General features: G+C 48.9%; 2 protein-coding genes across 4 annotated transcripts in view; both read right to left on the bottom strand.

Annotated features, from left to right (window-relative positions):
• Window positions 1-5009, bottom strand: part of NHEJ1 (non-homologous end joining factor 1) — a 103643-nt gene extending 98634 nt beyond the window's left edge. For 2 of the 3 annotated variants that reach the window (XR_005010285.1, XM_036758191.1), the window contains exons 1-3: window positions 4952-5009; window positions 3144-3323; window positions 829-1041 (exon numbers count right to left, since the gene is read on the bottom strand). Coding sequence is in view for 2 of the 3 variants with exons in the window: in XM_036758191.1 (XP_036614086.1) it covers window positions 829-1041; window positions 3144-3323 (393 nt within the window). In the remaining variant the exon portion in view is untranslated. Of the gene's footprint in view, window positions 1-828; window positions 1042-3143; window positions 3324-4793; window positions 4835-4951 lie in introns of those variants that run through there. The other variant, XM_036758192.1, reaches the window with a different exon arrangement.
• Window positions 5010-5284: 275 nt separating this feature from the next.
• Window positions 5285-11668, bottom strand: SLC23A3 (solute carrier family 23 member 3). The gene is given in 13 exon segments (XM_036755713.1): window positions 5285-5680; window positions 5769-5883; window positions 6481-6632; window positions 8478-8583; window positions 8698-8951; window positions 9517-9646; window positions 9766-9886; window positions 10256-10437; window positions 10682-10728; window positions 10731-10754; window positions 10993-11090; window positions 11244-11401; window positions 11531-11668. Coding segments are annotated over 13 exon segments (1779 nt in total). The 3' UTR covers window positions 5285-5426.
• Window positions 11669-12492: the final 824 nt, after the last annotated feature.

Raw genomic sequence — 12492 nt, 5'->3', positions numbered from 1 at the left:
TGATGTTTTTTCCCTATAAAAAATCCCTTCCTCCAATAAGAGAAGAATTCCATAGATTAAAGAAGGCCTAGTTCCCCCCACACACAAAAAAAATATGCCCAGAGGGTTATAAAAATGTGCATACCCTTTGACCCAGCAATACCACTTCTAGGGCTGTATACCAAAGAGATCACAGAAGTAGGAAAGGGACCCATGTGTACAAAAATATTTATGGCAGCTCTTTTTGTGGTAGCAAAGAATTGGAAATCAAGGGGATGCCCATCAATTGGGGAATGGCTAAACAAGTTGTGGTACATGAATGTAATGGAATACTATTGTGCTACAAGATATGGGGAAGATACAGAATTCATAATAACCTGGAAAGACCTACATGATCTGATGCTGAGCGAGGGGAGCAGAACCAGGAGAGCACTGTACACAACCACAGACATACTGCTTCTGTGATGACTAACTTGGAGAGACTTGGCTCTTCTCAGCAATACAAGGTTCAAAGACTGCTCCAAAGGACTCATGATGGAGAGAGCCGTCTACATCCAGAGAAAGAACTGTGGAGTCTGAATGCAGATTGATGTAAACTATTTGCTCTCTTTTTTTTTTGTTTTGTTTCTTCTTTCTCATGATTCATTTCATTGGTCATAATTCTTCTTTACAACTTGACTATTGTGTAAATAAGTTTAATGCAAAGGTATATGTAGAACATATATCAGATTCCATGCCATCTTGGGGGGGGGCGGAGGGAAAGAAAATTTGGAACTCAAAAACATGCAGAACTGAGTGCTGTAAACTAAAAATAAAAAATCTAATTAATTAATCTAATTCCTCACTCACCAGGGAAGGGCTAGCCAAGGCACACTGGAAGTTCCAGTGAAAGGGTAGACCACAGAGCTCACTCCGAATTCGAAACGTCAGTCCCTCTGGCATACGCTCACAAGAGAAAGTGGCTCCCCTGGGAGCAGCCGGACCTTCCAACAAAGTGCACATGAGGTCTCTCAAGTGGGAGAGGAAGGCAGCAGGAGTAGCAGTCAGCCGTTTATTCAGTTCCTGTAAAAACACCAGAAGAGAAGCAGAGATTGTGGAAAGTTCTCCAGGAGCAGGGCAGAGTGGCCTAAGCTGATGCTCCAAATCTAATAACACAGTCACTCTTATTCTTATGTGAGGGCAGTGTTGGGGGTGGGGGGCATTTTTAATGGCTCTTCACCCATTAACTTCACCATTTCTCAGCCCTTTCACTCCAGCTTCTGATCCCACCACTGGGGAATCAGCCAGCACTAACTGAAATTGCTCTTTCAAAAGCAACCAGTGACTTCAACTACAATGATCTGATGGGTTTTTCTCAATCGTCATCCTCCTTGACCTCTGCAGTTTGTTTTATGCCACTGACCATTCTCTGCTCCTGGACATTCACCACTCCCTTGGTTTCCGTGACTCTCCTCTACCCAGCTGAATGATTCTTCCTAGTGTCCTTTGCTAAACCATCCTCTGTTAGCCATTTCCATGTGAATGTTCAACATGATTTCAAATCTGACATGCCCAAAACAGGCTAGTTCATCTTCCTCCCTAAAACCTGCCCCAATTTCGAACTTCCATAATTGTGTTGAGGGCACCTTCATTCTCAGAGGCCCCCGGGATTGTAATCTCAGTCATCCCTGACTCTTTCTCTTTCCCTTTTAATCACTAACTCCTATCAATCCTACCTGCGAAGCATCTCTTGTACCTGCCCATCCCCTTCTCTCTACTCACAAGCCTGCTCCTCATCACCTCTCACCTAGACCATTACCACAGCACCCTAACCGGCACCTCGGCCTCGATCTCTCTCCACCTCTAATCCATGCCCCGCACAGCTTCCAAAATAATATTTCTATAGCACAGTTCTAATCTCCTCCAAAACCGTCAGTGCTTCTGTATAATGGTCTCTAGGATAAAATACAAACTGACTTTTCAGACCCTCCACAATTGCTAGATAGGTTCCAGGCTTAACTTTTGACTTTATTTCACATTAAAACCCCCTCATACGCTTCACGTTCCTGCCAAAGTGGACTATCATCGCCTTTTCCAGAACCTCCCCAAGAGGTAGAATGTTCTCCACCTTTTCAGAATCTTTATCATCCTTTAAAACTTACACCAGGTGCTAACTCCTCCAAAAAGCTGTCCTTCATCTTGCCAGCTGTTACGACTACTCTTCCTCTTCAAATTCTACTGGAGGGTGGGGGAGATAAAGAATGAACAATTAAATGTCCATGTTCTATCTTTCCAGAGGAATATAAGTTCATCAAGAATAAATGGTTTTGTTTCTTCTTTCTACCCCTCACACATAATACAGTGCCTTGCATACAATGGCACTTAATAAATGCTTATTGAATTGAAAAGATCATTATTGACTGGGGAGAACAGAGAAGATGTCATGGGGAGGTGGCATTTCAGCTGTGCTTTAAGGGATGGGTAGGCAATTTTACAAATAGAAGAAGGGAAGGGATCTCATTTCTGGCCTGAGAGAAATTGTAAGCAAATCTAAGGGGGCAGAAAAGTTCAGGGAAATCACAACATCATAGATTTGGGCCATATAATTCAAATCTACATTTTAAAGATGAGGAAACTGAAGGCCAAAGAGTGTGACTTGCCCAAGGTCACATGTATGGCACGAGGCAGAGCTGGGATTCAAACCTTGGCCCCAAAGCCCGATTTGGCAGGCATACAACATATGGGAAGGTAAGTAGTATGGGACATGACTACAAAGGTAAGATGGCACCAGGATGTATAAAGACTTTAAAGCCAAGCAATAGAATTTAACACTGAATTATTACAAAAAAACATAGAATCATAGAATTTCAGTGACAGAAGTCTTTAGCACTCAAGTGGTCCAATCATCCCACTTTCTAGATGAGAAAACTGAAGCCTAAAGAGGTTAAATAATTTGTCCAAAGTGACAAAGCTAGTTAGCAGAAGAGCAGGGACCAAACCTCAAATGTCTTAGTTTCTAGTGCAGGTGTTCTTTTTACTACGTTCCACTAACTCTTCAATGCTCCCTAGCAATCCAAGAGCAGATGAACCAATTTATGGCTATGCCCCCCCCCACCCCCCCACCACCCCCGCTTTACTGGGTGGAGAACAAACCGCATTCTCCCATTGCTATCACTCCCATTTACCTTGGCCCGTTGGCCAACCACATTCGGGTCGATTTGCTCATGCCACACATGCTGGAGGTCAGAGAGAAGAAGGGCATAGCCCTTGTGCGTGGTGATGTAGGCCTTGGCCAGAAGTGAGTCCTCTGAAAGCTGCAGCCATGCCCAAGGCTGGATCAGCAGACCATGCTCCAGTTCATCCATCTGTAAGAGAATAACCACTCACCCAACTCTGCACTGGGAAGGGCAAGATTTCTATCCCTGCTAACATCCTATGGAAACCTCTTCCTCAATTAAAAAAAAAAGGCAAAGTTTCTATTTATTCCCCACAGCTATCACTTACATTAAGTAGGTTTAAGAACAAAAAAACTCAGAACTCCCATTTCAACACAGAATAGCTCCATTAGACCAGTACAGATCTAACTGGATGCACAATATTAGTTGGAGGGATGGAGGTACCATCCCCTCAAGAAGAGCTTTCAAGGCAGGGGAGGGACTGTTTCATCTATGGTTTTGTACTCCTAGCACTTAGCACTGAGAGGGGTTTTAAGTTTATGGAACTGAACGATCATTCTTGATTTCCTAGAGAACATAAACCAAATTGTCCATTTTTCTCACAGCCACACGAAGCACCCAGGGCAATACTACACCCAGCTGGTGTACCATAAACACCGCTGCCTGCCTCAAAATTAGCCTCAATCCCGCGGCACTGAGTGTGTAATTATCACCATCATTCCTCAGGGCTATTAGAGTACAGAGCGCTTCAGGACTCAGGGGGATCATGGTGGAGCGACAACAATCACCGGCAAGATGAAGACGTCCTCATCGCACGGTGATTTTTCTTTGCAAAGGCTACGTGCTTTCTATGCACGTGTTATTTTTATACAAGCCTATGCCCACGAGAAGAGCGCACAATTCGCTTGTATTCCCGTCTTCTCAAGTCAGAACAGGAACACATCTTAAGAACCCGGCTCGGGGGAAGCCCCGGGCCCGCAGTGAAGGCTTCCTGAAGCCGGGGCTGCAGTGGGGGGAGACGCCGAAAGCGGAGTGGGAAGGTTCTGTTTAAGTGTGCGTGGCCCTGGGCCGCTGCGCGGCTGGTGAGGCTGCTCCCTCGGAGCCGTCTGCAAGAGGAGCTGGGCCTGGGCGCTCGTAGATGCCGAGAATGCAAGCTCCAGGGGCCCAGGGAGCTCAGACACCCAGGAGGAGATAGGTACAGAGGCTCTCCGGACAGGATCCGAGGGAGGCTCCTCGGGGCTCTCCCAGTCCGGCCCCGCCGGCTCACAGTCAGGAAGGAATGAACCACTCGCCCTCGGCACGTCGGCCCGCACTGCGGCTGGCTAAGGCGGCGCGGGGCAGGTGAGCCCACTCCGTGCTGCCGGCGCCTCCCACGGGAGCTCCTCCCCTTGGGCCACCACCAGGGGGCAGCCCGGCCCAGCGACGCGCCCTACGCCACCCTCGCCCTGACGGAGCTCGGGACTGCGAGTCCTCTGGGGGCGCTGCCGCCCCATTCCTCTAGCTCGAGCTGGACGCGCGCGCAGTCCGGAGATCGAGCCGAGGACCAGGCCCCACCCGCCCCACCCCCTAGGCCCGCCCCGGCTCCCGCAAAGCGGGGGGCTGCTCCGCGCATGCGCGTGCCGCCCTGGCCCCGCCCCACCCCCCCACCCCTCACGGTACCTCCAGGACCGAGCTCCCTTTCGCTTTTCCGCGGGACAAAAGCTTCGTCTCCACCCACCCTACCCCCTACCACACGCAATTCTTAACCCCACGTCACGCGCCCCCAGCCCAAGCCCCACAGCTTTTCTCTCTTCCCACTCTGGCCTTTCCTTTCCTACCGTGACGTCATAGCCGCCGGCCCTCCGGGCCCTGCGCGCGCACCCTTTCCCGAGAGGAGGGGGAGGAACTGGCTGTCTGAGCGGGCGTGGCCTGAACGCCCCTCCCAGATGGGGCGGGGTCCCTCCCCATAACCCCGGCCTCATCCTGGGGCCGCGGGAGCTTGAGATAAGAAAAGGGGAGGGGAGGCGAGGCGCGGCGCGCCGCGGCGCCGCCTTGGGCCAAATTGATGAGTCTCCAAACCAGCTCTTGGGCTTTAGGTGAAATTTATAGGTCACGGGGCGGGGGCGGGGAGACAACGAGCCCCTCCTCACCCACCACCTCCCGGTCCAGTCAGGGACTGGGCTCCCCTCTTGGGAGAAGCTGGAAGGAGGGGCCAAAGGGGTGGGTGGTCCCTCTCTTCCTAGTGAGGACTCGGAGGAGCCCTGAGATTGCAGCCCTGGCCAGGTGAGGAGGGGTCCTCAGTCAGCCCCGGCCCTAGCGAGACTGAGGCGGAGGTCTGAGCTCAGAGCTGGGCAGCAGGTCCGTAGTTTCTCTTGGCTCTGACCGCCCCGGCTCCTCCTCAACCCCACTGTCCTCGGGCGGGGAACAGAGGCATCGTAGGGGCTGGGGCAGAAGGGAGTTGAGCTTCTGGAAGGGGCTGGGCAGCTCATATTCCAAAGCATCCTTCCTTCGGAGCTTCGGAGTCTGAGCCTCCTTCTGAGAGGGCAGGCCTCGCTCTAACCGAGTTCCTGAAAAGCCATTTGAGGAAAAAGATGAATCAGGAGAGCAGTCACTTCTTCCCACCCCCACTGTCCTACAGGCCCCAGTTCTGCTCACCTGGGATGGTGTTCTCCAGGAGGAAACTCAAGAGACCAGCCAGAAGCACAGGCTCTGCCAAAAAGGAACAAAGCAGCACGTCCGCAGCACTCAACCCTATGCAATTGGGGTAAAGCTGGAATGACAATCCCATACGGCCAGACCTGATCACGACACTTGGAATCACAAAACGTCAAAGATGTACAGCCTTGAGTAGCTCTACACCTCACTGTTTATTCACCTGTCAAATAGGAATGATACTTGTACTACCCACCTTCCTAAGGTGGCTGTGAAGAAAGTATTTTGTAAAAAGTGAAGTGCTGTATAAATATGAGCTGTTCTCTAGTCCAGTCCCCTCTTTTTACAGATGACAAAATTGAAAGGGTGAATTGATTTGCCCAAGATCAGTTAGTACCAACAAGTCCAACCTCCTGGAGCAAGCATCCTCCCCTTCCTTTCCTTCCATTAACCAACTCCATTACCTCCTACCATCCAGCAAGCACTTGAATCTCTCCTCAAAACTTTCTGCTTCTGGGCTCTCAGGACCTCAAAATATCAAACACACTCCAGGCCACTGGATTCTCTTGATTCCAAATGCCCCCAACTTCCTCTCCTATGAAAGACCTTGTTTGGTTTGGACCAAAGCTTGGAGGAGAGACCTAAGGACCGGAGGCTTAGGAGCCCTCCAGCCATCTCTACTTGAGAGCTCCTCCTCCCCTTCCTATCATCCCACCGTGTTGAGAACAGAAGCATCCTGCAGCAACAATGCCATGAAGGTAGCAAAACCAACGATGAAGACATTACGTCCTGAGTCAATGTCCGTAAAGTAGAAGTAGGAAAAGCCAGTCGACAAGATGACTGCCAGGTTCACCCCCAGCACAGCACCTAGGTGGGGAATTAATTTCAACATTGTGCCAGGGACTGGCGATACAAAGATGAAATTAAAAAAAGTTCTTCCCTCAAGGAGGTTACAATCTAACGCTGGGGTATAAAGACGTATACAAGTAACCACAATAAAATGCAAAACGTAAAAAGTGGAAAGGAAAGGTCTAAAAGTATGATGAGAAAGCCAAGGGAAACTTCGTTTCCAGCTGGTTTATTGAGAAAGGCTTCATGGAGAAACTGATCACCTGAAGTTGGCTCTCAAGGAGAAAACTAATTTCAACAGTTGGAAATGAGGAAGAGTTGATTCCAAGCACGGAGGACAGTTTGAGCAAAACAGCATCACCATCAAACGCATTTACGTGGCATTTAAACTTTCCAAGCACTTTCCTCACAACAGTCCGGTAAGGTAAACAGCGAAGAGATGATCCTCATTTTAAAAACAAGGAAACTAGCTAATGAAACATTTCTGAACAGTGAAATGCTCTGTCCAGGAGGTCACACGGTTAAGTGGGAGAGACAGAAATCAAATTCTCCCTCGGGTCCAGCAGTCTTTCTACAATGCACACCATAAAGGCATGAAATATCCAATACCTGAAGCAGAACAGCATGAGGAAAGCTGAGGTTGGATGAAGGACAGCTGTCCTTGAATGCTGAGAATAAAGAGATATCTGAGAGGCCAAGATGTCACTATAACCAGGATGATGCAGATGAAGTGGGGAGGTGGGGAGGGAACAAAGGAAGGAAAACTCTTTACTAAACTTTTGCAATTGCCTCCCCAAGAGGTTATGAGGGCCTGAACCAGGGTGGTTTCAATGGGAACAAAAGGAGCCTCAGAGGATGGTGCCATCAACAGAAATAGAGGCAGCATGAGCCCCCGGGGATGTCTAAGTTTTAAGGAGCTAAATCTGAGATATGTTTGAACTGTGGAGGTTTTCTTGCTGTTCCTCACAAAAGTCCATCTTCACACCTTTGGGTTCCCTCCTCACCTCCAAGTCTTAGAATCCCCTCCTCTCCTCTAAAGCCCAGCTCAAGGGCCACCTCCTCCATGAAGCCTTTCCTAAGTGCTAACACCTCCCCTACAAATAAGAAAAAAACTCCCTTTCATTTTGCTTCTATTTTGCATATATTTATATATGCATATGTTGTCTCTTTTGATAGAATTAGTTTTTGGAAGACAAAGGATGTTTTCATCCATTGTGCCCAGCACATACTAGAGCTATAATAAATGCCGGCTGATAGATATCCAAGAGGATATATCCAGCAGGCAGCTGTAAATATGGGGCTAGAGCTCAGGGCTGGAGATAAAAGATTTAAAAGTCAGCCACACAGAGGTAATAATTAAAGCCATGACAGTGAATGAGACTGCCAAGGGAAACAATATAAAAAAGGAACAACCAAGAAGAAAATACATGTAAGGGATGGAAGGAGGATGAAGAGTCAACAAGAGATCCAGGAGGAACAGTCAGACAGGTAGAACAACTGAGGGTGCAGTATCACAGAAGCCAAGGAAAGAGAGGATTGAGCAAGATGGAGGCTTTTCAGTAATAAATGCTAAAGAGAGGCCCAACAGCAAGAGAACTGGAGGGGGAAAGGCATTGGACTTGGCCAAGGATGTTGGAAAGGTGGTACACAAAGTTCTGTATAGTGACAAGCTGTGTGGCACCTACAGAGAAAGCTTGTTCAAGTCCTTGTACCAAGGGTGGCAAAATCCTGGGACAAGTAGAAGCATGAAAATTAAACCCCATCCCCTTGTATCAGTGATTCAACTAGCAAACTTCAATGAGGAATAGAAAAAGTTTTAAAAGGGGTCAAGTAGACAAACTCACAGCAAGGATTTGTACTCACCATGAACTGGCAGCGGGATGGTGGTAAGGGCCTGCCCCAACCATGGAGAGAGACCCAACCCTATACACAGTAGGCTGACTAGCCTTGCCACTCTATGAGATCCAGCCTAAGTAGGAGGATAGAGGCTCAGCTGCACAGCCAAAACTGTTAGATCCACTTCCCTACATCCTATGCCCTCCTCAGGAAACCTCCATTCATCTTCCAGCTCCAAGGTCTATACCTGGGTGAGACTGGTGGTGCCCACATTGGGGAAGCTGGAGGCAATACCCAAAGGGCTCCCCAAGAGCCCAGCCAGCAGGCTGCTCAGGCCCTCAAAGCCCAGGCCTCGATTACAGGCATAGGAGGGGGGAGGACTCAGCTGCAGCAGCTGGCCACACAATGCGTAACAACACAAGGAGCTGGTCAAAGATGCCAGTGCCATGGTAGTGCCTGCAACCAGGCCCCGGAGGGTCAACTTGGACCAAGACCATGTACCTGGAAAGACATTGGTATAACAAATCTGAAATGCCCAGCCTGGTCCCATTTACTCCCTGTCTGGAGTCATGGGAATCTATTTGTTGTAAGGACTCTTGTTTCCAGAACTCTTATCCCCATATGATGAAAACTGTTTTTCCCACAAGCACAAAGCCTTAAACACTGACACTAAAAGTTTGGGGGAGACTCCAGTCTTAAGCCAGAAACAGAATACATTAAACACTGACTTCAGAGAAGTAGAACTACTACTTTCCAGGATTTCATCATTCTACAAGATGAAATCAGCTCAGAAACTCATACCTTCTTAGATCATTTCCCATCCCGGAGTCATGACTGTATCACGACCCTGCCTCCTTCAGCTTCTTTTTATGTGTTGTCTTCCTCATTGGAGTGTAAGCTCCTTGAAGGCAAAGGTTGACTCGTGCCTTTATTTGTAGCCCCAGAACTTGGCACGGTGCCTGGCACTTAATAAATGCTAACTGGTCCTGACTCTGAAAACATTCATGTCTATCTAGGTAACTGGAGAGCGGACTAGAGTGGGAGAAAGTGGTCTGGGTAGTCATACCCGGGTGAGGCAGCCACAGCCATGGGGTGATGTTAGGGGCAGACAGCTTCTGTGGGGTGAAACTAAGGCCCAATAAAGCAGAGAGGATCCAAACACAGATCACAGAGAGCAGCACCTGTATGAGACAAGACTGAGACAGGTAGAATCCCCAACCCCAGCTCACTCCCTGCAGGAACAGATGAAGCTGACAGGTAGGATGGCTGAGGACACACTTCTGAGGAATTCCAATCACTGCTGGCCTCCACGTACCAAGAAAAGGCGGAAGACAGGGACATGGATGTGAGTTGGAGGAACAGGAGTTCGAAGTGGGCACAAGGGCAGCAGGCAAGATTCGAGATGCTGAGAACATACAACTATAAGTAGGATAGGCCTAAAGGAGAGACTTTTTAGCATCATGGAAGAAGAGAAGCTGTCACAGTAAAGCACAGGGCATGGAAAGGGTGATTTGCGTTTGTGTACTATGAGAATTGGGTACCATCAGGAGGTGGGGAAAGTGAGAGAAGAGAAACCACCATAGGAGATTTATAGGGAATCTGAGCAATGTTGAAGTGGAATGGGGGGCATAGGGGAAGGGAGGACAAGTAATACAGTAGGGCAATGAATGGAATCAATTTGGGGGGTTAGAATAATGGAAAGCTTTGGCAAAAAGTTTTAGACTCAAAATTCCTAATGTTGTCCTCCCCCAGATCTTTACTGAAGCAAAGCAGGTTTGTCCATACTGCTGCTGAGACTCACATACAGCAATGCAAGGCCCCAATTTGCAGAACAGAACAGTGTAACTTCCTTGTGAGCAGAAAGCCCTGCCACAACCAGGCTGGGAGCAAGGACCAGGGGCCCAAAATAAAGGAACAATCGACCAGGCCCACCCAACAATGCTAGTGTTCCCTGAAGCAGCCCAGACATCAGTGCAGCACCTGACACCTGAATGGGGGTGGAAAGAAATAGGGTTGGAGAAAAGGGAGGTAAATGGAAGCTACAACCTGAATCTTGGGAAGGTGATCCCAGGTAGGTCCCAGAAACCTTAGTACTTCCCTCCCCCGCCCAGCCTTTTCCTCCTGAGACAGTCTCAAAGCCAAAAAGAACAAGAAAAAACTTATCTCTGTCCCTCCCCGACCCCACATATGCCACCTTTACCCTTCCTACCCCTCTAAGAGAGAACACCCACCTCTCTGAAAGACTCATCCCAGCTTCCCAGGGTAGGGCAGCCTGTTCAACACATGGACTCAGCACACGGGAATCTGGGAAAGGATGGTGGAGGGAATGAATATAAGGACTTGGAAATCTGTACAGATGGAGACCAATTGTTGCTGCCTGGAGGTGCCAACTAATAGCACCAAACCCAACCTCAAGATTCTCTATCCTGTCACCCCAACCCGACTCCCCTGTAATAAATATGGATATGTAGCCCGTCTTCAATCCTCCCACCTTGCAGAGGTTTTTGGACAACATTTCCCCATGCCCATGCCCAATGCTCACTGTTTCCAGGTACCCAGGTAACTTGGTATGGTTTCTGGCTGGCCAACACCAGAGCGGGAATGAGGAACTCAATGGATGGGGCCTAGACCAGAGGTAGCCTGTATTCACAGCAGGCAAAAAGGATAGAGTATGCTGGCTTGAAAGGCTTACTGGCAGCTGGGGTAGGGTGGGGGGGGGGGGAATCTCCCTCCCTAAAGGCACTGTGCCCACCAAAAGATCTCTTCAACTTGCCCTCCCAGTCTCCCCCTCACCTGCTGCCCATCCAGGTTTGCATGGCAGTAGACAAACCACAAGAGAAGAGACTGGAAGCCAGGAGCTGGCCAAGGGGACAGGAAAGTCTTCCTGGTGGAAGACTATGAAGCAGGAGCAGGGGGGAGACACAGAGCAAAGAAGCTTGGACCAGAATGTGCTGCAGAAGGGGGTGGGAGGGGGGAAGGACTCTCAAATATTGTTCTCTCAAGAAATTATGCTCTTCACCCCCCAGACTCTACTTCCCAGATGTCCCCTTAGACACACAAATCTCTATGCCTCCTCCTACCTGTGCAGCCAAGAGCCAGCTGAGGCCCCAGGAAGGGGTTCCACAGAAGGAATCCCAGGACTGGGGTGAGGGGCTTTGGGGAGCCAGCTGTGGAGCCAGAGAGGAGAGTGGGCTAGGCTGGTTAATCGGTGTGTTCATGTTGCCACCACTCCAAGCCTATCAGTCCTATCCTTGCTGCTCTGGTCCACGGTTCAGGGCATCCAGTGGAAGGGGCGAATGAGTAGCATCAGCTGCCTACTTTAGGGAGGGGCTGGAGTGGCAGTGAAGCAAAGCAAAGGAATGAGGGAACTACGGCAGCACAGTGGAACATTCACCTTTGCCCAGCTCTGTAGCAAACTCCATCACCCATTAACTGGGGGAGCTTGTTCTGCCAAGTCTCTGAGTCCTAATGTTTTGGTCTTCTCCTCCCCAAAGCCCAAGCCCTGAAGGAGGAAAGTGTGGATGGCACACCATATACATCACTGAAGCCAGCTTTCCAAAATAGCCATTACTCACTCTCCAAACCACAGAAACACATAGGCACAGTAAAAGCAAAATTAATTACCTCACTGACCTAGTCCAAAAATTGTTTGTCTCCATTGGTACCCTAGGTCCATCACCTCTCTGTCGGGAGGTAAACAGCATGTCATATCAGGCATCGTGTGAAATTGTGCTGGACGCTTTGTTGATTGGAGTTCTTAAGTCTTTCAAAGTTGTTTATTTTTTATAATGTTGTTACTGTATAATACCTAGTTTGGTGTACTTTCACTCTACATTAGTTTAAGATTTCTCTAAAATTATCTCCTTCACATTTCTCAAGGAGCAACAGTATTCTAAGGGGCAGCTAGGTGACGCAGTGGATAGAGTGCTGGGCCTAGAGTCAGGAAGACTTATCTAGCTGAGTTCAAATCTGGGTCAAGCTCATTCAGAATGAGTGACAAACCTGCAACTAAGACAACAGTCAAAGGATGTGGTTACAACCT

Source organism: Trichosurus vulpecula, chromosome 4, assembly GCF_011100635.1.
Source record: "Trichosurus vulpecula isolate mTriVul1 chromosome 4, mTriVul1.pri, whole genome shotgun sequence".
In the NCBI taxonomy this organism is placed as follows: Eukaryota; Metazoa; Chordata; class Mammalia; order Diprotodontia; family Phalangeridae; genus Trichosurus; species Trichosurus vulpecula.
This window is presented reverse-complemented; position numbering and strand designations above follow the sequence as displayed.